Source organism: Dermacentor silvarum, chromosome 8 (assembly GCF_013339745.2).
Source record: "Dermacentor silvarum isolate Dsil-2018 chromosome 8, BIME_Dsil_1.4, whole genome shotgun sequence".
Taxonomy (NCBI): domain Eukaryota; kingdom Metazoa; phylum Arthropoda; class Arachnida; order Ixodida; family Ixodidae; genus Dermacentor; species Dermacentor silvarum.
In genome coordinates this window covers 53,141,535-53,166,266 of record NC_051161.1, presented here as the reverse complement: position 1 = coordinate 53,166,266, position 24,732 = coordinate 53,141,535, and the positions used below count along the sequence as shown (strand labels likewise).

The following is a 24,732-nucleotide window of genomic DNA, read 5'->3' as shown; positions in this document are numbered from 1 at the left end:
ACTTCGTTTTTCTAGCCTCAAACGACTTTGCAAACAGATAATTTTCTACAAAATATAGCATTACAAACGCAACAATTCACAGCAATTATGCACCTTTGCGGAGTCTTATTGCCTATTGCGTTTATAAACACAGGATCGCTTCGAAATTTAGTCCATTAGAGGTAGAAAAAACATAGTGAACGAAGCCACAAGGGTGTCTGAAGGCACATGCACCAAGATCAGAAAAATCTATGTACTAACCATCGTTCCCATGGTAACTGAACAATCGCAGTGCCAGAGTTCCTCTTTGTAATTGTGAGTTCTAGTAATTCTAGTAGGAAACTGTCTGCTTCCCGTCGGTTTGCTAGGCTGGCCCTTGCACTGGACTCCCTTCGGACTTACCATCGTTTGCACCAGGCGTTTGCAGCTTGAAGAAAACCGGACAGAAGCGTATCACCAAGCTTGGCTTCTCACCGATAGGCAAGTAGTAGGCCGGCCTGCAAAGTGCCATGCTTCAGACTGGAGTGCTTATAAACTTGTTAGTAAGTACCACAGTGACAGCAATTCTATGAAAAACTTTCAATAGCAGTGTTTGCTTCGGGTCATTAAAGGGACACTTAGAGAAATCAAACCAGTCTAGACTGATAAATTATGATGTAATGATGATATTATCATTAATTTCACGGTAATAGGTTGATTATTAAAAAAGAAAAAAAAAATGGAGGTCAAAGTAAAGTTCGTTTTTATTTCACACCAAAACGCCAGTGCTGGTAAGTCAATGTGACGTCATGAATTTCTAATTATTTTTTCGTTTTGGATTGTTGTGACTCGCTAAAAGTTATTAATACTTGCCAAGTCCAGATTTAGTCTCTTTTAGAACACAATGTACAGTAGTCAATCTACTGATAAAAAATTAACTAGGCTCGACCATAGCCGACAAAATCCAAGACGTCATGGCAAGCTGGTGTGGGAACTTCAAGGCAGCTCATCGCCACCCATCCTTTTGTTTTTGAGTTTTCTCACTTACCCAAGCTTTTTTTTTTTTCATGGTAAAGTGGCTTTTTCTTTTTTTATTTTGTAGAATGGTAATTTTATAATTTTTTCTCTTCAAGGTCCCTTAGATTGTCACAGTAAGTTCTTTTCATTTTACCTTTCAGCACTATTTTAATTATGTACATTACTCTGCTGCTGCTAAAATGCAGAAATGCTTGTTTGAATTTTACTGGCTGTGCAATTCATACAAGATGATAAAAAAATGTACTAAATTTTTTAAGTCTTTAGAGCCACTGCTGCTTCTGAGGCACAGACTTAGTACGTAAGAAAACCAAATTCCCCATGCCCTTGAACCACATCTATAGTATAAACATTTGAATCATGACAAACGGTTCTCAGGCAATGCTCAAGGAACATTCTCCTGCAAAAGCTCTTCAAGGAGCTGCAGTAATGTTTGAGCTAGAGAAGTCCAGAACACCAATATACTGCTCCATATTGAAAATGGTCTACTGCTAACATTATGGGAAAAATAAATTCTTTTATGCTCCTGTGCCTTATCTGAGAAGCGGCGGTAGTAGACAGACTTTTTCCGTGCTTTCAATGTAGCTACAAGACACTTTCAAAATGAAAAATTTTACATTATACTGCTCAAGATTAACATGTGCAAACTAGAGCAACATGGCTTGTATATTAAGTTATTCTTCGGTAGCGTGGGAATTAGCGTACAACCAGCTATATAAAGAAGAAGCCTTAGCTTGATGCAACCTTCAAAAATTTAATTATGAGGATTTAATGCCACAAAACTGCACAATGGATTTTGAGGGACGCCATAGTGAACGACTTTGGATTAATTCTGACCACCTGGGGTTATTTAATGTGCACCATAAGCACAACCCATAAGTGCTTTTGCATTCAGCCCCCCATTAAAACGTGGACGCGGTAACCGGGTATCGAACCTTCAACCTTATGTTCGGCAGCACAATGCCACAGCCACCACAGCAGTTTGAGGCCAATTTAAATTTACTGGTTCAACTGCATGTGAAACATGGAAATGCCATCATACTCAGAAACAGCTGGACAGATTTCAATGAAACCTGGTCAGAAGATAACTTAGATGCTTTAGTTTACAGGTTATATGAAATGGTTATTATTTACATTGAGCTTTACAGAAGTCTCGTCCACAAATTATTGGTATAATTCAGAGCAATGTGCATAATATATCAGTTTGTCTGCTTCTGACGTCCCAATTTCATGATTAAAATTTCACTTTACGAGTTAACCCAGTCCCACCCAGTGTTCCAGAAACCTGCAGCTAGTACCAGCAAACCACTCCTGTAGGCAGCCAAGTTATAAGTAAAACTCACTCAGACAGATCGCTCCGAGCAAAGATGTAGACTGTGTTGACCACTCTGCCGCTGTCCTGCTCAATGATGCCACAAGGTGCAACCAGCAGTTCGCCATCAGGCGAGAATGCCAACCGCCGACAGAAGGATTTCAGCGTGTCATCATAAAACAGCCTAGTTCCTTTGTCCTAATGAAAAAAGGAGAGATGCCACGAACTTAGATCGTGTTTGGCCCGGAACAACAAAGAGTGCTACACGAATGCACAGGTTAAAATGAAACAGCACGCACTATCCACATATTAATGTACATCAATGACGAGTACAGCCGTCTTTCAAATGCAACAGCATCTATATCTGTTCTGTCAAGCTTCCTCTCTGCTGGTGAGGCAATGTGAACATTCTAGTGGTAATAAGACGCAGACAACAGCAACACAGTGTACAGTCAACTTCCTTTAATTCGACCCTGACAGGACCAACAAAATTTATCAAATTATCCGGCAGGTCAAATTAAACAAGATGCCAATACACACCGCCGACTCATTTGGCAGTATTTGCTAGTCTAACACGCTGCCGAATGAAACGCGCACAGACTTTCTATGAGTCCAAAGTAGAAAACTAATGTAGAAATTACATTAAACCTTCTAGACAAAGTAGAAATCTAACGAGCACCCACTTTTTAAAAAGAAAAATGTGTTGCACAATGGCGGCCGGTTTTTAAAGTCAGCTTCGCTGCAGTACATTTGTGTTATGCGGTAAAGCAGACGAACGCCGCAAAGGCGGTTTTCGTTTTTTTATCCGAATGCACCGCGCAGGCAATTAACGACAAAATTTTATCAAAGAAAAAAAAAAAGAGAGAAGAAGAAGGGGGTGCACATTAGAATTGCGTAAATACCATAATCAGCCATTGTGAGCTACAGTTATTGCTTGAAAATCTTCCTAGGGCTGGTGAAAGTAGGTGTTTTCAACGGGTGATGTGTGTTCAATGCATTCACTTTGCCCTAAGCTCTGCCGAGACAGACACTGCCACTAAAGGGCCGCTAGTGGGGTCACCACAGGGGTCAGGCGAATGCGTGCTGACTGGCCAAGTTCGAATTATCCAGCAAAGGCCAATATTAGGATCGAAATAACAAATGTTTGGGCCCATAGAAATGCATGAGCACCTGCCAGGACCTTCGGTCAGGATCGAATTAACCGAAGTCGAATTAACGATAGTCTGCTGTACTTTGTATCGCTCGCTGTTGCCTGCATCTTATTGGTGCTAGAAAGTTGACAAAATGTCAATCTAACTTGCCAAAAAGTCAATACTTGCTGTTGGTGAGGTTTCCTGTAATGCACCACATATGGTTGCAGGATAGTCCAAACATAGGCAGGCAAGTGGCAATGTCTACAAATGATCAAATCTGGCCACGCATTGTAGACGCCACCGTTGCAATGCCCTGCTTCAGGAAACCCAAGGTTCTGTTTAGAAATAACCAACCACCTGGGAACAAGTCGAGGCCTACCATATGGGCAAAGACTCTGCCTTGTTTGTTGGCGATTAATCTATGGTGGTGCTGGTGGTGGGTTGTAGCAACAGGCACGTTTAGCATGGCAATCAAGGCCAGCAAGATCACTTTACACAACAAATGCGTCTTGCATATCTTGCATACACTCTGTGCCATTGTATGCCTATCTAGTATTTATGTTTTGTCAGAGCAAACAAATCACAGCACCCATGTTGTCCTATTCTATCGTCCTCTGTTCCCTTCACGCTGTTTGATTTTGACGATGTAATTAAGACCTTGGTTCATGGTGCGTACGAGTACTTCATGCTTAAAAAGCAAGTCGGGCTGCACGTGCAATGGAAGCACACAGATCTTGCTACAATGATCAGTTTTGCAATTTAGAATTAAAAAAAAAAAAATTCTCACTAGGCATGAAGAGAAGACACAGGCCCTATTAAAGAAAAGGTTAGAGGAACAGGCTAGGCTGGCAGTTGCAAGTGTAAGAGGAGCAATGCCTGCCTGCTTTCCAGGAAATGGTAGAAAGAACGACAGGCACTTATGAGAGCGCACAAAAACGGCATACCACAGTCAAAGAAAATAAAAGCAAGCACCCCATAAACTTCGTCAGGGTATTGTGACGTCAATAGAGAGTTCTAGCTTGTCCTGTATTCCGGTAAACGCAGGCGGGCTGGGCGCTTTACCGGAGGGACAGAGGCATAAACGTGAGCAGCCTGCATGGTGCAGCCACCTGGTGGCACAGAGCTCAGTCAAACACAGAGCTAATATTGCAGTAACCAAGTGTATTTTACGTCACTGCCGGTGTAAATTTTCGGCAGCGGCGTAATCGGGCAATGTAAGTCACTCTGATACGCGCAAGCCTTGTGTCGAGGTGTCTTCCCTCGTGATGCGATGGCGTGCATGTGATACAAATTGTACAAATATCAGTGGTTGGCATGTTCAATAACAGTTGCTAGTAGCGCTCGTCCTCGTTCACTCTGTTCATTAGTGTCTGTGTATCACTTAGCGCTAAACTACCATAATTATAAGGCATCAGAATTTGAATGCACAAATTTTGTCCGATCTTCTTGCATTTTCCTTTTGGTTCAGGAAGAGGTTACGAAAGTTTCTAGATCCGCTGTCACTTATTTTCGAGCCCAGCGTAACATATCTTAAACAACTGACAACATCGTTTGGCCACACTGTCCTACACATCATAGGTTGTTGCTTCAGGAATAGGAATGATGCATAGCCAACCATGTTTTGCTTTTACAGAACTTTATTTTACAAGCCTAGTTTAACTGAACGTTTTCCTTTGAGCTTTCATTCAATAAACATGCAATTTTCAAACAATGCACAAGCCAGCAACCATACCTATTATGCACTGTATCTCAATTACCTTATCGCTCAGCCCTTCGTGTGGGACAACAGCTTTGTGTATCTTGTAGGCGACCTTCTTGTTGGCGACCTTAAATATACGCAATGCCCTGCAGAAGAAAAACACAGAACTTCTCAATATCTGCTTGTTACAAGTTTATACGATCAGTGATAGCTCAAGAAAGTAGATGCATGAGTTCCGCAGATGTATACACTCGTGAGTGAATCACTGTGTCCGATTCTCCCTCTTCCTTGTTATTCACAGCCATGTCTTTGCCTTGCTCAGCTGCTGCCATGTTGCAAACTCCATTCACCCTACTTTAGAGGGGGGGCGGGGACGTGCTGTAATGAGCTCAAAGCAGTACCCATGTCTGAGGAAAGACTAACCAGATTAAATATTGTAAATTTTTAACAGAACACAGGACAGGAACAGAAGAACACAATGCTGGCATCAAAACATTTCACTGTACAGAAAGAGCTGACACATGATAAAAAAAAAGAGAGATAGAGAGAGAAAGACAGAAATAATGAACAGGCCCGAAAAAATGAAACCGCTATGCAATTGCAACACGTCACTCCCATCAGTGATGCCCAGATACCGCAACTCTCTATTGGACAGTGCCAATGGTAGCATCATGTTCATAAGCAACTGATCTCACTTGCTTCAAGGATCTCCCTAGTCGATTGCGATGCCTTTTAGCTAACTAAAAAATAAGAAAACTGAATTAACTACTAAGTAAAGGATAACTAGATTAACCTGGCCTTCCAGTGCAGTATACCTTCAGGGCTGCAACCTGCACCTGTCTTAATTCTCTTTGGGGAAAGGGGTTGAAGAGCAGTTACTTTTGATGGGAAGTCAGGATAATACTTTTTCACATGTAGCACTATTCAAGCAAAAATGTATTGCTGGGTATGTGTCTGAGCAGTTTTTTTTTCTTTATAAGTACACCTGCCGCTATCAGCTGTTGGTGCACATGGTGCATGCTACAGCATGTTCAGTTTTGCTTAACTACAGCAGCACCTCCTGTTCGTGCCTGTGAACAGCTTTCAGAAACTATTTTCCAGGACAGCGGAGACACAGAATGAAGGCACATCATGACTATACTAAATTTATCCTTCCCTCGCCGATGTATTTGGCCGCCCAGCTGTTCGCAAGCTGCGTGCCGAGCAGCGTTTGCGAGAACGAGCTCAACAGCCAGGTGAAACATTCATCAGTTATATTGAAGATGTCCTGGACCTATGCAGAAAAGTTGATTCGACCATGGCGGAGTCTGATTGAATCCGAAACATCCTGAAGGGCATAGAAGACTATGCCTTTAACATGTTGCTGGCCAAAAGTCCTCGCTCTGCGGCCAAAATTATCACACTGTGCCAGAGCTATGAAGAACTCCGCAGGCAGCGATCACTGACCCGTCGATCTCTACTGCGTGACGAACACCTCGCTGTTTTGGCTGTCGTCTGACCAGACAGCTTTGCTCGCAGAAATGAAGGCGTTCGTGCGCAAGGAAGTTGCCCGGCAACTCTCATTGATGAATTTTGCACAGCCGTCGCCAATGCCGAGTTTTGCGCCGCTGCTTCGCCGCATCATAGCACAAGAACTGCACGAGGTTTTGCCTGACCACCACCAGCGCGTTCCTACGGCTGCCCCTCACAGCTACGCCGAAGTCATGGCCAGGCCCCAACAGATCCTGACGAGTGTGCCACTCAGCTATACGGAAGTCGTCACCCAGCCTCAACAACTCCCTCAACGGGGACCTCTCAGATACGCCGAAGTCCTCGCTATGCCTCGACAACAGCCTGCCATGCAATCACTTCTCCAGCCGCCACATCCAACGCGTCCTCCCTCATGGATGGGACCTGCCGCAGCTATTCGGTGGCGTACAGCGGACAATCGACCGACATGTTCGGCGTGCGGCTACGCAAGGCCACGTCGCACGCCACTGTAGTCGTGTGCAGTCGTCTAGCGCTACACCATATGCGCCAAGTCCTATGGTGGGTTTTCCGCGCCCATATTACGACGACGAACCTCTGGCTGCTTTACCACCATTCCGCCGGTCTGCCAACATCCGCCGTTCACCTTCTCCACACCGACGCTCCCCATCACTGATGCGGCCTTGTCCCATAGCTTGGGAGGAGGAAAACTAATCGTTGCAATCCATGAGGCAAGAGCTGCGACGCTGTCGAAACGTGAAAGTCCTCAACGTAGTTTGACGTGTTAATTGATGGTGTGCGCACATATGCCCTCGTGGATACCGGAGCCGCTATATCAGTTATGGACACAAAGCTTTGTCGCTTCCTTCGAAAGGTCATTATCCCTCCGCACAGCAGGCGCACAGCGTATTCACCTGATAGCAGCGTGCACCGCTCGTGTTCTCATCGAGGACGTTGTATACGCCATCAAATTTATTGTTATTTTTTCGTGCTCCCACGAAGTTATCCTGGGGTGGGACTTCCTTGCCCGCCACAATGCTCTTATTCATTGCGCACGGGCCAAACTAGAACTGTCGCCGATCTCAGATATGACGCCTGCTGATAATGCTTCTTTTACGAACAAACTGCTCGTCGGGCACGACACCAACGTTCCTCCCAACTCGTCAGTGGTTGTCTCAATGCATTGCAGCAGCCTCTCAGATGCCGTCGCACTACTTTCTCCGTCTGGCCGCTTTTATATTCGAAAAGGTCTGCTGCTACCTTTTGCGACAGTGAACATCAAACAGAGCTCCACAGCTATTTTCATCTGTAACCCATTCTCATACCCTGTGATGCTGCTTCAAGGCGAATGTCTTGGCCATGTGGAGGTAATCGACGACGTACAAATTATGGATGTTCCCAAAGCCACGTCCTGCACCAGTTACAACACGCTCGGTTCTCTCTCTACATTCGACCCTTTGCCCACAGGTGTGTTCAATTCATCTATTGCCGATGGCCTCACCCCAGCTCAGCGTTCTTGGCTTCTGCGCATCTTAGACGGCCGCCAGTGGTTGTTAGTAGTACCTCGAAGCCTGCGTTCTGAAATCTGCGCATCGTTCCACTCTGATCCACAGTGGGCACACTCGGGACTTTTCAATACCTACCAGCGCCTCTGACAACGCTACTACTGGCGAGGAATGTACAACTACGTTCAAAAGTTTGTTCACTTATGCCCCGACTGCCAGCGCAAGAAATATTCACCCAAGCTCTCGCCAGCTGGTCTGCAGCTTCTACCCTGCCCTACCCGGCCGTTCGGGCGTGTTGGCATCGATTTGTATGGGCCACTTCCCTTGACGTCGGCTGGTAACCGCTGGGCCATTGTGGCAGTAGATCACCGCCGCTCTCCAAGCAGCTACAGTGTGCGATGTTGCCTTACTCCTGCTTCGCCGATTCATTCTGCGGCATAGTCCACCTCAAGAACTGCTCAGCGATTGCGGACGCGTCTTCCTGTCGGAAATAATTGAAGCGATTCTCAAAGAGTGCCACGTTGTTCATCGTACGACTACGGCGTACCATCCTCAAATGAATGGCCTCACAGAACGCTTCAACCGTACGCTCGGCGACATGCTTTCAATGTGCGTCACCTCTGACCACACGAACTTGGATGCTATTCTGCCCCAGTGGATTTTCACCCATTTCTTACTGTATGGTCGACACCCTTCGCACACCATCGACACCATTCTACCGCACTGGCCGGATGCATCCGCGTGCGTGCCTATTTCTGCCATGGTCAGGCATGCAAAAGAGTGCCACGACCTAGCATGGGCCCTTACTTCTGATGATCAAGAGCACCAGAGGAGCACTTGCGGTGACGCCACTTGCACGGTCACCTTCGATCCGGGAGCACTCGTGTGGCTCTCAGTCCCTTTCACTGCCCCTGGCCTCTCATCAAAACTGGTCCTGAAGTATGAAGGCCCTTATCGTGTTCTCGAACGCGTATCTCCTGTGAACTATGTAATAGAACCAGTTGCGCCATCTTCAGACATGCGCTGCCATGGACGTGACATTGTCCATGTCGACCATCTAAAGCGTTACTACGACCCGCTCAGCATGACGAGCTGTTATGTTGCCGGACGGCTCCCTCATCGCTCCCGGGGGTGATTGTAGCGAAGAGGAAAGACGCTAGTGGATTCAGCGCTACTGGCTCTAAACGCTAGTAAGTTGAGCGCTCCCGCTCAGCAACAGCTCTCGTGCTTGGAAGCTGTGACTGCCCTGCCCGTCGACGTTGCGCTGCTCCGAGCTCTGCCAAATAAACACCTCTAGAGTTTGGACAACGACGAGCTGCATGTCCTCAATGGCCAAATTGATGACAACTCTCCGCACTCAATGCAAGCAAGTAGGACAATTGCATGCAGTTACATGCACCCAGCTGTTCTAGGCAACGAACATAGTTTGCTCATGTTTAGTCCATGTTATGAGTGTGAGAACACTGACTGCCAAATCTGTTGAAAATGATCCTGGGCCCAACTTCATCACAATATGCCATGTGGCAATGTCTGTCTGCATGGTGTAATACAAAGACCTTTACACTAAAAAAAAGCATAACACCAGCAAACAGTTACCTGTCCGAACTGAGGGTGGTGAAGTAGGTGTCTCTGGGGTCCCACGCAACACCTTGGACGAAGCCTTTGTTTTCGTTCAGCAGAGACACCTTCTTGCCTATAAATAATAGTAGAAGCTTATTAGCCTATATGAATCTGAACACAACATTTTGCTAACACGTGACATGCTTCACCACCCAGAATATCAAAAAAGGTCTCCATATGGTGCATGGTAACATGTGATTAACCTGTGATATGTTTAATTAAATTGCGCTGGTATTGGAGTGACCAGCAGATGTCACAGACGTCATCAATGTGTCCCCTCATGTTACGAAAGAAATACAAAGCATAAAAAAAGCTTAGCTACGACGTGTTTGTGGTTAGTGTCAGAGTAAAGTGAACATTGTCCGATTCAGTAACTGTACTGGCATTTTAGCCTTTTCTTTCTTATGCCAATTTCCAAAAAACCATTATTGCCATTGCAACCCTTTATAGGGAGATGTTGCCTGGTTCATAAATAGGCCTTTCCTATGACTGCTTTTCACGTAGAACAATGTTTATGAACATATTATCTCACACTAAATGGTACACGCCCCCCCCAAGCCACTCTTTTTGTACAAGCACTCCCAGCGCTAGCTCATCATGTAGCATGCTCAGAATACATGCAATTTAGCAACGAGTCCTCAAGTTAGTGTATAAACCATTTCTTTCTCATCAAACAAGCTTGCCACCCCAAAAAATTTTTAAAGTGCACTTCAAGAGACACTTTAACTGGTAGCATACAACTCGGCTCGTCTCAATCAGGATACTTAACTGCTACAATAATGCCACAAAATTACTAGAGAATACGAGATAAGCATACCTTTTTCAACGTTCCAGATAATGGCAGAGTTGTCCACCGACCCAGACAGCAGGTACATATTATCGGGTGACCAGCAGATGTCGCAGACGTCATCAATGTGTCCCCTAATGTTAGGAAAGAAATACAAAGCATAAAAAAAGCTTAGCTACGACGTTTTCGTGCATGGGCTCGCCTCACCTCAGCACTTTCTGCGCCACCCAGTGTTCCTTGTTTTCTACTGTTTCGTCGAACACGTCACCGGGGTTTTTGTCCACTTGTTTCCAAATGATAACATTTGCATCTGTCATGGAATCCACATAATGCATTCGTAGACAGAGTATTGAGACAGAGCAAGGCTGGCTAGCTCAATGCAGGTAGTCACACTAATATGAGGGTTGTCCATAAAATAAGGCTCCCAATTATTTTTCGCAATGAAAAACATGTTTATTGGCATTGAATAATACATTTTTGGAACGCTTAGACTTTCCCCTATTTTTTTTTGACATAATCGCCATTGAGATCAATGCATTTTTGCATAGTGTACCATCTTCTTTATGCCTGAATCGTAGAAATCTCCCGCCGCGCCATGAAGGTTGGTTAAAACATCTTTCAGCTCCTCTCCGGTTCTGAAATGCATCCCACTCAGGTGTTTCTTCTTTTCAGGAAAGAGATGGTAGTCACTTGGGGCTATGTCTGAGCTGTAGGGCGGGTGTGTGACAGTATCCCATCCAAATTTGTTGATGAGATCGTTTGTTACACGGGCGATGCGCAGATGAGCGTTGTCCTGAAGGAAATGCACTCCCTTCGTGAGCATGCCTCTCCCCTTGTTTTGAATCGCACGGCGAAGGTTCTTCAACGTCTCACAGAAGCGGTCCGCATTGATTGTTGTACCAGCAGGCATGAATTCGCACAACAATAACCCCTTCCTGTTATAAAAGTTGCTCACCATCACTTTGCCGGCAGACAGTGTTTGTTTGAACTTCCGCGGCTTCAGCGACTCTGGATGTTTCCACCGACGAGATTGTTTCGTTTCGGGTGTCGTGTAGTGGACCCAGGTCTCATCCCCAGTGACTATTATAGTAAATAGAGTCCAAGAATTCCTCGCCATATGTTTTGTAGGCCTGAAGAAATTCGCAGGCTGCTTCAACATGTTGCCGTTTGCGGACTTTCATAAGCATTCTCGGGACTCGCCTTGCACAAACTTAAATGGTCTGTCAATATTTTGTCAATGCAGGACTTGCTGACATCAGGGATCATCTCGCAGAGCTCCCGAACTGTCACCCTTCGATCTTTCAGCATTGTGTCGTCTTTCGCAATTGTTTCGTCTGAAACAATTGCGTCTGTGCATCCGTCGTTGAATTCTCTGCACCATTTGTGCACGTGTTGTACGCTCATGCGCTTTTCTCCGTAGACTTACACAGTTGGGAATAAATATCCACCAGCACAGTATTTCTTGCACACAAAAAACTAATCGCAGAGCGTAATACGCACCTGGCGGGAGACGCAAGTGGGAGCTCCATCTCTATAATTGCTCTCAAGCCACGACTGAGCGTTGCAGACAGCTCGCCGGGGTGGGGACTGGGAGAGGGGGAACCAAGATACATGCCAATGTTGCCGGATCCCACGTAACAGCGTTCCTCGGGGCTGCAGCTCCTTGGGAACTTTATTTTATGGACAACTCTCATAATTGAGTACAAAAAAAAAAGAGACAAGCAATCGGAGAATGATTATCAAAGTGAAGCGATAGCTTCCCATTAGAACTTCTGAGATAGGCTATCGGAGAGAGAGAGAGAGAGAGGGAGAGGGAGAGAGGCTCTTTAGTGAATCCTGGCGAGGTTTGCCTTAGCGACACTCCTAGCTTGCTACTCCAGGTGGATATGATGAAAAATGAAATGATATGCACAGTGCCCATCACAGATGCCCAACATAACACCCAACAAATTAATTTATCTCAATGAGTCAGATATGCTACCATTGCGCCACCGAGTCATGACATTTATCTCAATGAGACCCATGTCTCTAGTCTCTAAGTAAGGTTAAGGGTGCCTTCGTTGCACTGGCAGCATTATTCCATAGGCCAAGTAGGTGTTGCAGCTGAAGGAATGACAGCCTTTGATGAATATCCTGACAGCCTTTGATGAATACCCTGCACGGACATTAGGCAAGTGCTCTGTTGGTTAATCCTGTGCATGCTGTATAGGGGTGCCAGGTGCACTGGTTTCAGGATTGGCTCGCGTTACAACTAAATTAAATCCCCTGTAGCGGCACACTGGCATTGGGAACTGCCCACCTAGCCACAACTTTTGATTACAAAGCTTCAGAGATCGGCCCAGTTTAGATGGCCATACAGCCACCCACGCAAAGTGGAAGGGATGAACCAATGAAAGCTTTGCTTTAAGATCCAGGCAGAAACTTGTGTAACAGAACAGACACGCTTTCAACACACTAGGGTCACAAAGTGTTCTTGAAGCCTCTTCTGCTTAATCACTTTCATTGTAGTTTGCAACACGTCCATCAATTCAAACACGAAGGAACAAAAAGAACCTGTGAACTCACCATCATCTCCTGATGCAAGTAGTTCGCCTGAAAGGTCGGAAATAGGATCAACATAAAAATGAGAGCTCCCATCAGAATCGGCCATTGCGCAGTCTTATGGGAACGAGGAGAGTGCCACTGCTCACCATTATTTGAGAATCGTACAGTGTTGACGGTCTTGGTATGCCTGTTCAGGTCGGAGCGAAATTCAAGGCTGGTTTCCCCATTGTGGTGCACTATTACGAACCATATCTATGTACCGGAAGGAACAGTAACAAACAACAGTCAACTGCTATGCTGTTTAGCAAAAAAATTCGAGTGAGATAAGAGAGACAGAACGAAAGAATGAGAAAAACGAGTGATTCCTCGGTGCTGAAGGTGAGCAGAAACTCAGATTATCTTAGCATAGTCCATACGTGAATGATATCTCAGTTGCAGGAGAAATTACGTGAACTGACTAACACGAAATAAACTAAACTAAGGCTGAGCACCAGAAAACACCCGCAAATCCATAATCGGTGACAGAACAGGATGCATATATAAGCATTCAAGTTATCCAAAAACGAAGACATGGGAGTTACGCTTTCCCGAAAGAACTAAAAATAAAAAGAGGGAGGGGTTGCAGTGAGGCTGTACAGCTTTGCGTGACAAGAGGTTATCAGTAAAGCGAGGAAAGGAACCAGTTATTCCGGTTTAGAACGATAAACGTACCATGATATGCGTGTCCGTACCACAGCTGGCCAGCCTTCGACATTTGTCATTTGACGGCTGGAAGTCGATGCTCAAGATGGGATCTCGATTGTGCCAGGATATTTCCGGTACATGGCACTTCATTCCTGCAAAAGGAAGGCAAATTCCCGGGGGAACAACCTTTCGTGGGCATATCTATATCTGCGGCTAACCTCTCCGATACAAGAACAAATATGCAGGATCAGTAGCCGCTTCCAAATACCGCCGGATCGACGGTGCGCGAAGTTTATATCACAAAACACATGCAGCGAAACAAGTTCAGCGTTAGGTCGCTTCATTAAGGAATAATTTAGCAAAAGTTGTTCTTGTTTTAAAGAGTACCAATGGAAAACTAAACAAACCTTATAAAACAGCGCCGACAAATCAGCATGAAAATGTGCGCAAACTACAAAGCGCGCCAACCGCGAGATCCCGCAACAATACGCATCGCCGCCTGTCGGATATTAACGTGCCGCGATCAAATAAAAAAAGACACCCATAAAATATAATCTTCATGAACGCCTTATGAGTGTAGAGCCTCAGTAATAATAAATTATTTTATTGTTCGTGCAAAATATTTTAAATTAACGTAATGTTTCAAAAAAAAAAAAACGCGCATGACGTCATTATTTTTATGCAGCCGCAGTACCGCAAAAGCATGGCCTTTGAGATATCCGCATTAAACAGCGGAACGTTAAAATCTCAAAGCCTATGCAAAACTTTTTAAGTATATATAACACTATCGCAATACGAAGTTGGACTAGGGTGGCTAGAAGGGGAGGTGTGAATACCGGCGGCGCTTTCCTGCAGGCGCGCGTGACCCTCTTGCGCACCGATGCCACCAGGGGAAATATGGCGCTACCGCTCGCGACGCGGGAAGCATAGCCGCGCCGGTAGCGCCGGCCTGCCGGCCTCGCCTCGCCTCCGTGCCTTCGCCGTCAGTTTTGGTCTCGTCGCCTGTTTTGTGGTGTTTCTCGCGATACATAGCGTGTTGCACAGCGTCGTCGTGGCATTGCCAATTGCCATCCTAGTATTATTCACGAGGCCTTTCACGCTAGCTCAATCTGATCACCACCGCCTTTTCTTCTTTTTTTTTTTTCTGTTTCCTTAGGTTTATCGTTCGTGACTTCATTAATGGAACTGCAGTCTTGATACCACGTCACATTCCTGCCCTCTCAGAAGATGCCGTGCCCACAGTACTATCGAACTTGCCAAACTACATTAGAAGGACTCTGACGAAAGAAAGAAAAAGAAGAGATGTCTCCTACGCTCCACGGGTCCCAGGTTCGGCACGCAAACCACTCCGGTATAGGCAGTTCCGCCTACTATGACCCTGTATGCCTGGACTACATATTCGACTCTCTGAGTACGAATAAAGTATTATTATTATTATTATCTTACAAGAGAAGCGGCGCTTGTCTATTGACAAGACGGGGGAATACATGCCCACCGGCAGACGTGGAGGCTGTAAATATACAGCGGGATGGAATGCCCAGTCCAGTCGCAGTAGAATTGTTCATTATCGAGCTTAAGCGACCTTTGGAACTGTGGTCACTGCAAAAGTTTAAACAAAACATTGCTCGTTACTGGACTGCAGAGTTTGCATTGAACGAAATGCTGCGCCTGTTGTGTTAACCAAAATGGTAGTGTTCTTCATTGGAGAAGGACTTGCCAGGGCCGCTATTTTGTAGCGATGACTTTAAAGTAATAATGCCTTTTCGCGCTTATCGCGCTTTGTCAGTGGTTAGAGCGACGGTCCGCTCGCGTTATCAACGGGATCAGCCGGCCGTGAGCGGTGGATGATAAGACTATTCCAAAATAAGTCATAAGACATCGCTACAAAATCGCGGCCCAGCTGTAGCATCTACTTGGCTGGGCAGCTTCACAACGAAACCTTTGTGGAATCTAAAGAACAAACAGAAGGGACCTTGGGGGCCTTTTATATCTACCAGTCTATCAGAACCATTCTGCAAGCTGGTCAATTAATGCCCTTATTGAAAACAAACTCACTCGTTTAATTGCATGCCAACGCTGTGGCAAAGTTTATGCAGTTGATCAATTGGTGATGTGCCAAAAATTGGTTGCCTAGAGCATTCTGCTGCCCTGACAGCATCAGTTGTATGTTTTTATTGCGTAACAAGGATTCATTTTTTGCTTAAAGGTGTCATTCAGCAGGGCACTGAGAATGAACTAAAAGCACCGAAATATTGCGTGTTGTAGATCAAATTTTCACATAGTTGTTTTCCTCACTTAAATAAACTATTTTATGACCAGATCTGTTGCTGTCTGAAATCATAGTAAATTGCTTATTTGAGCGTCGAAAGGACATGCTACACGTCTTCAAGCGCTGGCACAAAGTGGTTTGTACGTCGAGAAGTAATCGGGTAATGACTGCAGTTCGTACAGACTGCAGTAATCACCCTATGCGTGCCGTACGTACGGCACGCATAGGGTGATTACTGCTGACCTCGACGACGACGGTCGCATTTTGAGGGAGTCGAAATGCAAGGCACCTGTGTGCCGTAAGGTGTGAGTGCGCGTTAAAGAACCCGAGGTGGTCGAAATTATTCCAGAGCCCCCAGCCCCTATGATCCTGATCCGGAGGACAAAAAAAAAAAAAAAAAAAGGAAAAAGAAAAAAAAACGCGTTTGAATCTATCGACGCAATGCGAACTGGGCCCGTAAAATCTCACAGGAGTAGTGATGTGGGCTGATAAACGTTGATTTCATGGATAAAGACGTATATTCCATGACGCTCGCAGACAACGCGCGATACCCGAGGCTGGCGATGCGCTCATTTCGGATGCGTGCCTTCCCGCGCCTCGGTCAACAGCGCCGCCCTGCGGCATCGGTGCGCTGAGGGGTCACGCTTGCGCCGCCGGTATTCACACCTCCCCTTCTAGCCACCCTAGTTGGACTGCGCCTAAGACAAATTTCATGGTTAACCCATCTTGCTACAGCGAGCTAACTACGACGCTAGCTCAGAACATGCTCAGAACTGTTCCTGTATGTTTTCCCAATGCCTCCTTTTTCCTTACGATTTTCCTCTTTTAGTGGCTTTATATATCAACGACAAAGACACTTGCACATCATATTTGGAGTTGTCCGCTTTCTGCGCATGCGCGAGGAGTAGTGGGTGCGAGAGAGAAAAAATGTGAGGACTTTCGGTCCCTAAAATTTCTCTTCGCCTAGGTACTACGGGGACGAAAGTTGTTAGCGCCGTTCGTCCCTAGCCGAGCTCGCAGCACAGAATCGTAGAATCGACAGACTGCGTGGCCGGCAAGGCGAAGAAGCCGTGTCCGAGGTGAGTTGGTCACTATTTTGTTGCGACGGTAGCATATTCAATTTTTGTACTCGCAGGGGAATAGGTTTGGAAGTGAGGTGTCTTCTCCGATGACTTTATTGGTGCCGATGTCGTGCGATGCTCATTAGTGTCGTTGAGCAAGGTCAACATGCCGCACACTTCAGGAGATGCGCGGGAACGGAAACACTTTATGAATACGGAACAAATGTATGCTAAAGAAAAATGATCGTCATGTAATTTCACAACACTATACCCTTGTGAGAGCTCTACAGTGCAGATTCGTAACGATTCTGAGGTGCTTGTGCGCTACGGGGACGAAAGTTGTTAGCGCCGTTCGTCCCTAGCCGAGCTGGCAGCACAGAATCGACAGAATGCGTACCGGCAAGGCGAAGAAGCCGTGTCCGAGGTGAGTTTGTTGCGACGGTAGTATATTCAATTTTTGTAGTTGCAGGGGGATAGGTTTGGAAGTGAGGTGTCTTCTCGGATGACTTTAGTGGCAAAGCATTTTGCATTGTTCATTAGTGTCGTTGAGCAAGGTCAACATGCCGCACACTTCAGGAGATTCGCGGGAACGGAAACTGTTTATGAATTTAACGGTTTGTATGTGAAAATAAGAAAACTCAACGTCGCTATGCACTTTACTTGTCATAGACCATTGTGACGTACAGAGCTGTACAGCAACACTGACAAAGCATTACGCTGCGCCGTTTACGAAAAGGCTTCGATGAATTGAAACACACATCGTATCCTGTATGTTAAAGTAAGAAAAGTGAACGTCGTCATGCAATATTTCATAGCCGTACATAGACCATTGTGGAAGCTGTACAGAAACACTCGTCAACCACGTGGTACAGATTCGTGGTTATTCTGGTGGGCGAAACAAGTGCTCACATCACCACAACCACATCCGAAATATCTCTGAAGGCCTGCCAACCCATTCATTAGGCGTCCCTTTACACTCGGCATGCTTCACCGCAGTACATTGCGTATGCTTGACCGCGTAGCACCCATGCATTGCGGCGAAGCTGATAGTAGGGAACCGGGCATTATGTAGCGCTCGAGCCTAGCTTCTTGTCAGTGACTGCGGATAGAAAACACATACACGTTCAAGAGCTTTTCGTCGATCTTTACACCTCTTTATTGAACGTAAAGGATAGCGTACGCCTGTGTCCGTGAGTTAAAAGATCGATAAAGACTCTGGGCACTTACTTGCAGTGTGTGAAAAATAGAGAACTTTATTTATGCAGGTGTCCATGCTCCTGCAGTCCTGTGGTGACCCTGTGGAGCTGGATCCGGTCTCGTGGAAACACAGCCGGCTCATCAGTCACAAAGTAGGAGCTGAAGAGAACAGTCTAATGCTGATATTACACCTGACTGTATAGTGCTTAACTTGTGGTTAGCAGTGACAAAGGCATTGCACTAAAGATTGAGAGTATGTCTTAATACGCAGCGCTTATCTGGCGAATAGGAGAGCAGAAGGTGAGAACAATGTTTTGAGATGAGGTATGCTTCATCTGTGTAGTGAAATCGTGTTTATTATTTGTGTAACGTCAGTGCACTCACTTGCTTAAGTATAACGTTTACTGCAGCTTACAGCTTCTGTCGATGCAGGTGCTTCTCTACTGGAAACAACCTTTCACTTACCAAATAAAGTTGCCATTTTGTAGTTTTACAAGTTTTCCTCTGGAGTTTTAGTCTCTTCTGAATCTGGAAGATCTGACTGAATACATGGGTATCAGAGTTTGTACTCCACATTTAATGGTACATTCCACCTCGAGATAGCCAACGCACTTCCAAAACCACAGGATATACTGCATGTGGTTCAGTGCAGGTAAGCACTGTGAATTCATTTTTGGTGATAAGACACCTAATGTTTCCTTCTGCTTGCTCTTGCTACTATTGAATTCTCCAGCAGCTACTGTACTAGTTTCTGTGCGCGAATATACCCATGCAATGGCGAGTGCCAGAGCAATTCATGTGCTGCTCACAGTTGGCACAAACACTTGTGCATCACAGACTAGTGTGAGCAAAAGAAGCATAACTGTTTCCTTTCATGCCATATAGCGCTGTGCCTGGTAGGCATGAGATATTTCTACTGTGTAAATGCACTTAGCTAAAGCAGTGAAGTTGGCATCCGAGTCCCTGGTTCTAGTCCCCATTGACATCCAAGTCAGGCCTCCCCTTGTGCACCAATAAATGTGCAAGCACAGTCTCTCTGCCTACTATGCCTAGTGTAACATGCTGGGTGACGTCACATTTTGTAACATTCTTCATTACCATAGAAGTGAATTTCTCTACATTCTAGAATAATCCTTGACGTTTACTTTGACACTATAGGTCACTGTATACAGCAAAAGCTCTCGAGCCGAAAACATTTTTATTGCACAAATGTTAATGTATTTATGCAGTGTACTTGATTTTTCTAATGCTCAACCCCATTGGTGGCATGCTTGCACTATAACATGCACAAACTGAACAGCATATCCAAACAAAGAAAAGGAAATGGCTAGCCCCATCACAGTCATGTCAAGTCTCATGCTATTTGAAAACTTGGCAGCTTATGTATCGGGCATCCCATCTCATATCGCCCTTGTAGTGGCAGTGATGACGTTATGCAGGGTGTCCCACATAACTTGAGCCAAGGTTTAAAAAATAAGAGGCACGTCAGAAGTGAATTGAACCAAATGCATACTATTCGCACTGGCCTACAGTAACTCAGGCCATTTTTTGTTTTCCCCATAACTCACTCATTAATTAAGTTTAATTACCCAACTTTTTAATTATTGGCTAAGGACCCCAAGTATGATTCACAGATTTGTAGAGCACCTTCAGAAACCACCAATGGTGTTGTTTCCTGTGCGATACCATCTCGCGTAGTCCTTTTTTCAGCGTTGCAAAGAAAGCCCGCGAAATATGAAAAAAAAAGCCACGTGACGGAGCCCTTGCGCAGTGGTATCGTGCTGCTCTCAAGCATGCGTTCGGTGAACAAGGCCGGCTGCATCGCGACAGGCAACAGGGAAGCAGCAAGGCGTTGTGATGGTTGTAGGCCGCTGAACTGGCGGCTCCGTCGGATGACGGCGCAAATGCATGCTGCTGGCTGAGTGCTGCCGAGGAGACTAAACATTCAAGACTGCTAAAGAAAACAAGGAAATACCTTTTTATTTACTTTTGAACTTGGAATGCGTGAGAGGGGGTGACAATGTGGAGGATGTGGAAGTAGGGGGGTGCTATTGGGGTGGGAGGGAGCATTAGCAGTAGGTTTTTTTTTTCTTTCAGTGGTCAGTACTAGCGAAATCATCCCATGATTATAATGCGTGTTCAAACAGATCGCCATCTGCTGCAATGCAACTCTGGCATCTCTTTAGCACATTTTCCGTGGCGTTCTTGATCATGGTTTCGGGAATGAAGTTGCAAACTTGTCTTAATTTTTCCTTTAAGTTGGCTGATGATCTGGTTGTTCTCCGGTATACTTGATTCTTGACGGACCCCCAAAGAAAGAAATTCAGGGGGTTAAATCCGGTAACCTTGCTGGCCAGGAAATGGGCCCATGTGGCTTTATCCACTGCTGCGTGAAAACCTCATCCAGCCAATTGCAAGCTTTGCGACTGCCATGCGCAGGAGCTCCATCATGCTGATACCAGATATCTTTGATCCTAGCCAATGGAACTTCGCAGAGAAAATCCTGAAGTGGCCCATTGAGGATATTGTTGACATATTGTTCACCGGCAAGCATGTAGTAAAAAAATACAGGCCCAATGTTAGTGCCACTGTAAATTCCACACCACACATTAAAGGACCACTGATATTGAAGATGCGCCTGCAAAACCCAGTGAGGGTTTTCGTCCTGCCAATAGCGAGTGTTGTGAATGTTCACTTGGGCATTGCGCGAAAAGTTAGCTTCATCGGTCCACAGGATCTTGCTAACAAAACCTGGGTACTCTTCTGTTTTGATTAGAATCCAGTTTGAAAAGTCTGTTCTACTCTGGAAGTCGCGGGGCTCCAGCATTTGGGGCAACTGCACATGGTAAGGATGAAGTTGTCTCTTCTTCAGTATTCTCCACACTGAAGATTTCGACACACCAGCTTCAGCAGCCACACTACAGACACTTTCCCGGGGGTGTGCAGAAAACTTGGACAGAATATCTGTCTCCGCTTCCTCTCCAAAAATTGCAGATTTGTGTCGTTTCATGGCAAATGTCCCATTCTGTTTCAGCGTCTCATGTGCACGCACAATTGTCATTGAGCTTGGATGGGTACCTGGATGCCAGCCTTGAAACAGCTTAACTGCCTGCCTTCTATGGCTGCTTGATGCACCAAGAGCCAGAACCATATCCGCTTCATTGGAATACGGCATGTCTGCTGCTCTGTGTAGATTAAAGCCAAATTATGAAGCAGTCGAGAACACGAAGGGATATGGGCGCCTGAGGAGCACCTAATGAATGGCGGCGAGGTCTTTCTTTTTTTCCCCCCCACCGGCGAAATTGAAGCAGCCATCATCACCTTCTATAGTCCTCTAGCGCTTTACCCTTTCCTTCCTTAAACAGAATGAAAAGGCTATTTTCTTTTTTTAGCACTCTTGGACGCTTTATCGCTATCTCCTCGGCAGCGCTTGGCCAGCAGCATGCATTTGCGCCGTCCTCCAACGGGAGCCACCGGCCCAGCAGCCTACAACCATCACAATGCCTTGCCACTTCCCCGTTGCCACTCGCGATGCAGCTGACCTTGTTCACCGAACGCACGCTTGAAAGCAGCACGATACCACTGTGCAAGTGCTCCATCATGTGTCTCTTTTTTCACATTTCGCGGGCTTTCTTTGCAACCCTGAAAAAAGGACTACGTGAGACGATCGGATCGCACAGGAATCAACTCTACCAGTGGTTTCTGCAGGTGCTCTACAAATCTGCGAATCATACTTGGGGTCCTCAGCCAATAATGAAAAAGTTGGGTAATTAAACTTAATTAGTGAGCGAGTTATGGGGAAAACAAAAAATGGCCCGAGTTACTATAGGCCAGTGCGAATGGTACAAGTTTGGTTCAATTTGCTTCCGACGCGCCTTTCATTTTTAAAATTTGCGCAAGTTACGTGGGACACCCCGTATATGTATACAGCAAGAGCAGTTTTATTAGACTGTGGTGCTTTACATGCACCTATCTTAAAGCACAAAGATGTCTTTGCATGTCGCCTGTGTTGATATGAAGCCACTGCAGCTGGTGAGCAATGTGCACGCACATGGCGCTGGCTTCGTCCTTTGGGAAACCATCTTATTATTTTACAATGTAGTGATGGTGAAGTCCTTTAAATCAATGTCTGTACTTGAGTTTTATTTACCTTTCACCTACTGTTGCTAATAGAAATGTTGCCTTCTAGTAAGTCAGATGCCTGTGAATGTTGCAAGGCACAGTGTCGGGCAACCTTTCATAATCTTAAACATAAGACTGTAGAAAGCTGCTTTCTGGTTTGTATACATGAAATGAACAGCAAAGCAAGCTAGACGGACTAAAGGCTGGCTGATCTGACAGCTCTACACAGCCTGTACTGCAGTCGCATTGGTCGTGGGACCTATAGCAGTGGCATGCAGATTGATGTAGTTGTTACCTTCGTATATTGTGTGTGTACATAACCTTTCTTTGAAAAATATGTTTCGTCACTTTTCATTAACTTTATTTTGTCAGCACATGCATAACCACTTAAATTGCTTGGTCTTCAAATAAAAGAAGTGAGCACTTTCTGCGTAGTAACTTTTATTATTCACATGAAATATGTAGTGGTGTTGACCTGTAAAAGAGTAAACAATACCAAAATTATTTAAGCAGAATGTTCGAACTGACAAATTGGTCTGTGCAACACAGTAGTATAGGGCTTTCTTGACTTTCTTGACAGCCTAGTTCCTACAAAGTATTCTAGAACGAGAACATTGGAAACTGATTGGAAAAGGAAAGGAGACAGACACGGCACTAACTTGTGACTAAATATTTTATTTTGTGTGTGGCAAAGTATACGCACGGAAAGGATGGGGTTCAAGAACATGAACAAGAACATGTCTTTTGAATGTGGGGTAGGAGTGAAATGTCTAAACCAAGGCAGCAAGCTAACCTTGAAATGATTAACAGAACAGGAATGCTAGGGGAGCTGCTGTACCCTTAAGTGCAACAACTACTCGAATGTTGAAGTGTCTTTTCAACGTCCCATTAATTTCCACTGCTTTCATTCTAAACGGGCAAATGCATCTCCAGTCATTTACCAGAAGACGCAAATTTCTTCAAAAGACAAAACCTACTAATGCTAGCTCTTTCTACTTCTATTCTACTTTCTATTTCTACTTTCTATTCACTGAAGCAAAATAGCATTTGGTTCATTCAGAATTGAAGTAACCTTCCAATCACTCCCATCATGAAATAGTTCAGTTGTCCACCTTGAGCAAGGTAGTTATTAGCTGGTATAATGTCAGGATTTGTCTATTGTTTACCGCTGATGACCTGCTGATCCTGGTGATAATGTAGCTAGAATGCTGTTGCAACCACTCACAAAGCGTGAACAGGAAAATTATTGCATTGTTCCAGGCATCAGTTCCTCAAAAGGCCACGTGTGGACTTCTGGGCAGTGCCATTACATGGCATATTCAGAAAGAAGCGTGGGAGGAGCCTGGTTGCCGCATGCCGCATTTCTTAGCGTTCGCACGCACCTGTGTGCCATTGTCACGGTGTAGATCTTTTTACCGTACTAGGTTCTTTAACGTGGTCAATACATACCGATTTAGGAAATGAAATATGACGCGTATGTTCTCTGTCGCACACTCACAAACAATGCTATATATCAATTCGATGACCTATAACTGCTGACAAACGTAAATATGGAACACCTTTAAGTATGGAGTCTCTAAACAGTCTGCAAACTACTGAATCAAATGATTAATGTTCACACATCCCCATATGGTTTGGTGTGAGGCGTCGGATGAGGTCATGGCTCGAATGTTGCAGACGAGTGGGCTGCTGCTGAGGTACCCCAGCTGGAGTCGAGAGGTGAGAAGATGTGGCACGACGGGACAGGAACATAAGCCTTGAGGGAAAGCCGCGAGCAAAGCCGTGGTCGGTGCTCTGGTGAACGGCCTGCAGATGAACACCAGCTGCAGACGTTCAGCCGTAGGCTCAGGAACACCAGACACAGGCAGGAGCCCGGACCCACGGGCTGCTTCTTCCGTCGTGGCTGTCTTCTTCGCTCACTTTCCTCTCTCACAATGGCGCCTCTCCAGCATTCCACGTGACGAGGTTCTCTGTAGATTCTTCTTTCTCTTTCGCCTTTTCTGGGTGCCAATGCACGGTCATGCTCGTGCCTTCATCGTCGTATTGCCTTTGTTGTAATGCAGCACGTGCAGCTCATGATAGCCGTACATTTCAGAGGTCCACATACAGGCTTCTGGGCAGTGGCACTACATGGCACCAAGTGTGCTTACCGAAGGCAAAAGAGGAGCACCGCTGCAATACATGCCTGATACATACTTGTTGCGATGGTGGCAATACGTTGTGTCGCTATACTGATTCAATGCTAACACATTACCATCGACAGTCATCGTGAGATTGGTTCTGTAGCGATTTTTACACTCTCCCGCTTTCATCCATGCCACCTCACACTTCTACAACTG

General features: G+C 45.5%; 1 protein-coding gene and 1 long non-coding RNA gene across 14 annotated transcripts in view; one reads left to right on the top strand and one right to left on the bottom strand.

Annotated features, from left to right (window-relative positions):
• LOC119461243 (chromatin assembly factor 1 subunit B) overlaps nucleotides 1-24,732 on the bottom strand; it is a 50,360-nt gene that overhangs the window by 8,489 nt on the left and 17,139 nt on the right. The window contains exons 1-10 of one of the 13 annotated variants that reach the window (XM_037722472.2): nucleotides 14,152-14,237; nucleotides 13,772-13,896; nucleotides 13,207-13,312; nucleotides 13,082-13,108; nucleotides 10,724-10,826; nucleotides 10,547-10,650; nucleotides 9,706-9,802; nucleotides 5,196-5,283; nucleotides 2,337-2,503; nucleotides 382-476 (exon numbers count right to left, since the gene is read on the bottom strand). The exons of 3 other annotated variants lie outside the window; for them this stretch is intronic. In XM_037722472.2, coding sequence (XP_037578400.1) covers nucleotides 382-476; nucleotides 2,337-2,503; nucleotides 5,196-5,283; nucleotides 9,706-9,802; nucleotides 10,547-10,650; nucleotides 10,724-10,826; nucleotides 13,082-13,108; nucleotides 13,207-13,312; nucleotides 13,772-13,894 — 910 coding nt within the window. In that variant the 5' untranslated portion in view covers nucleotides 13,895-13,896; nucleotides 14,152-14,237. Of the gene's footprint in view, nucleotides 1-381; nucleotides 477-2,336; nucleotides 2,504-5,195; nucleotides 5,284-9,705; nucleotides 9,803-10,546; nucleotides 10,651-10,723; nucleotides 10,827-13,081; nucleotides 13,109-13,206; nucleotides 13,313-13,771; nucleotides 13,897-14,151; nucleotides 14,238-24,732 lie in introns of those variants that run through there. 9 more of the 13 variants (XM_049672139.1, XM_049672141.1, XM_049672135.1 and 6 more) reach the window with 9 other exon arrangements.
• Nucleotides 16,872-18,760, top strand: LOC119461241 (uncharacterized). Its single transcript, XR_005193949.2, has 2 exons — nucleotides 16,872-17,092; nucleotides 18,340-18,760. It is a non-coding gene; the product is annotated as an uncharacterized LOC119461241 (long non-coding RNA).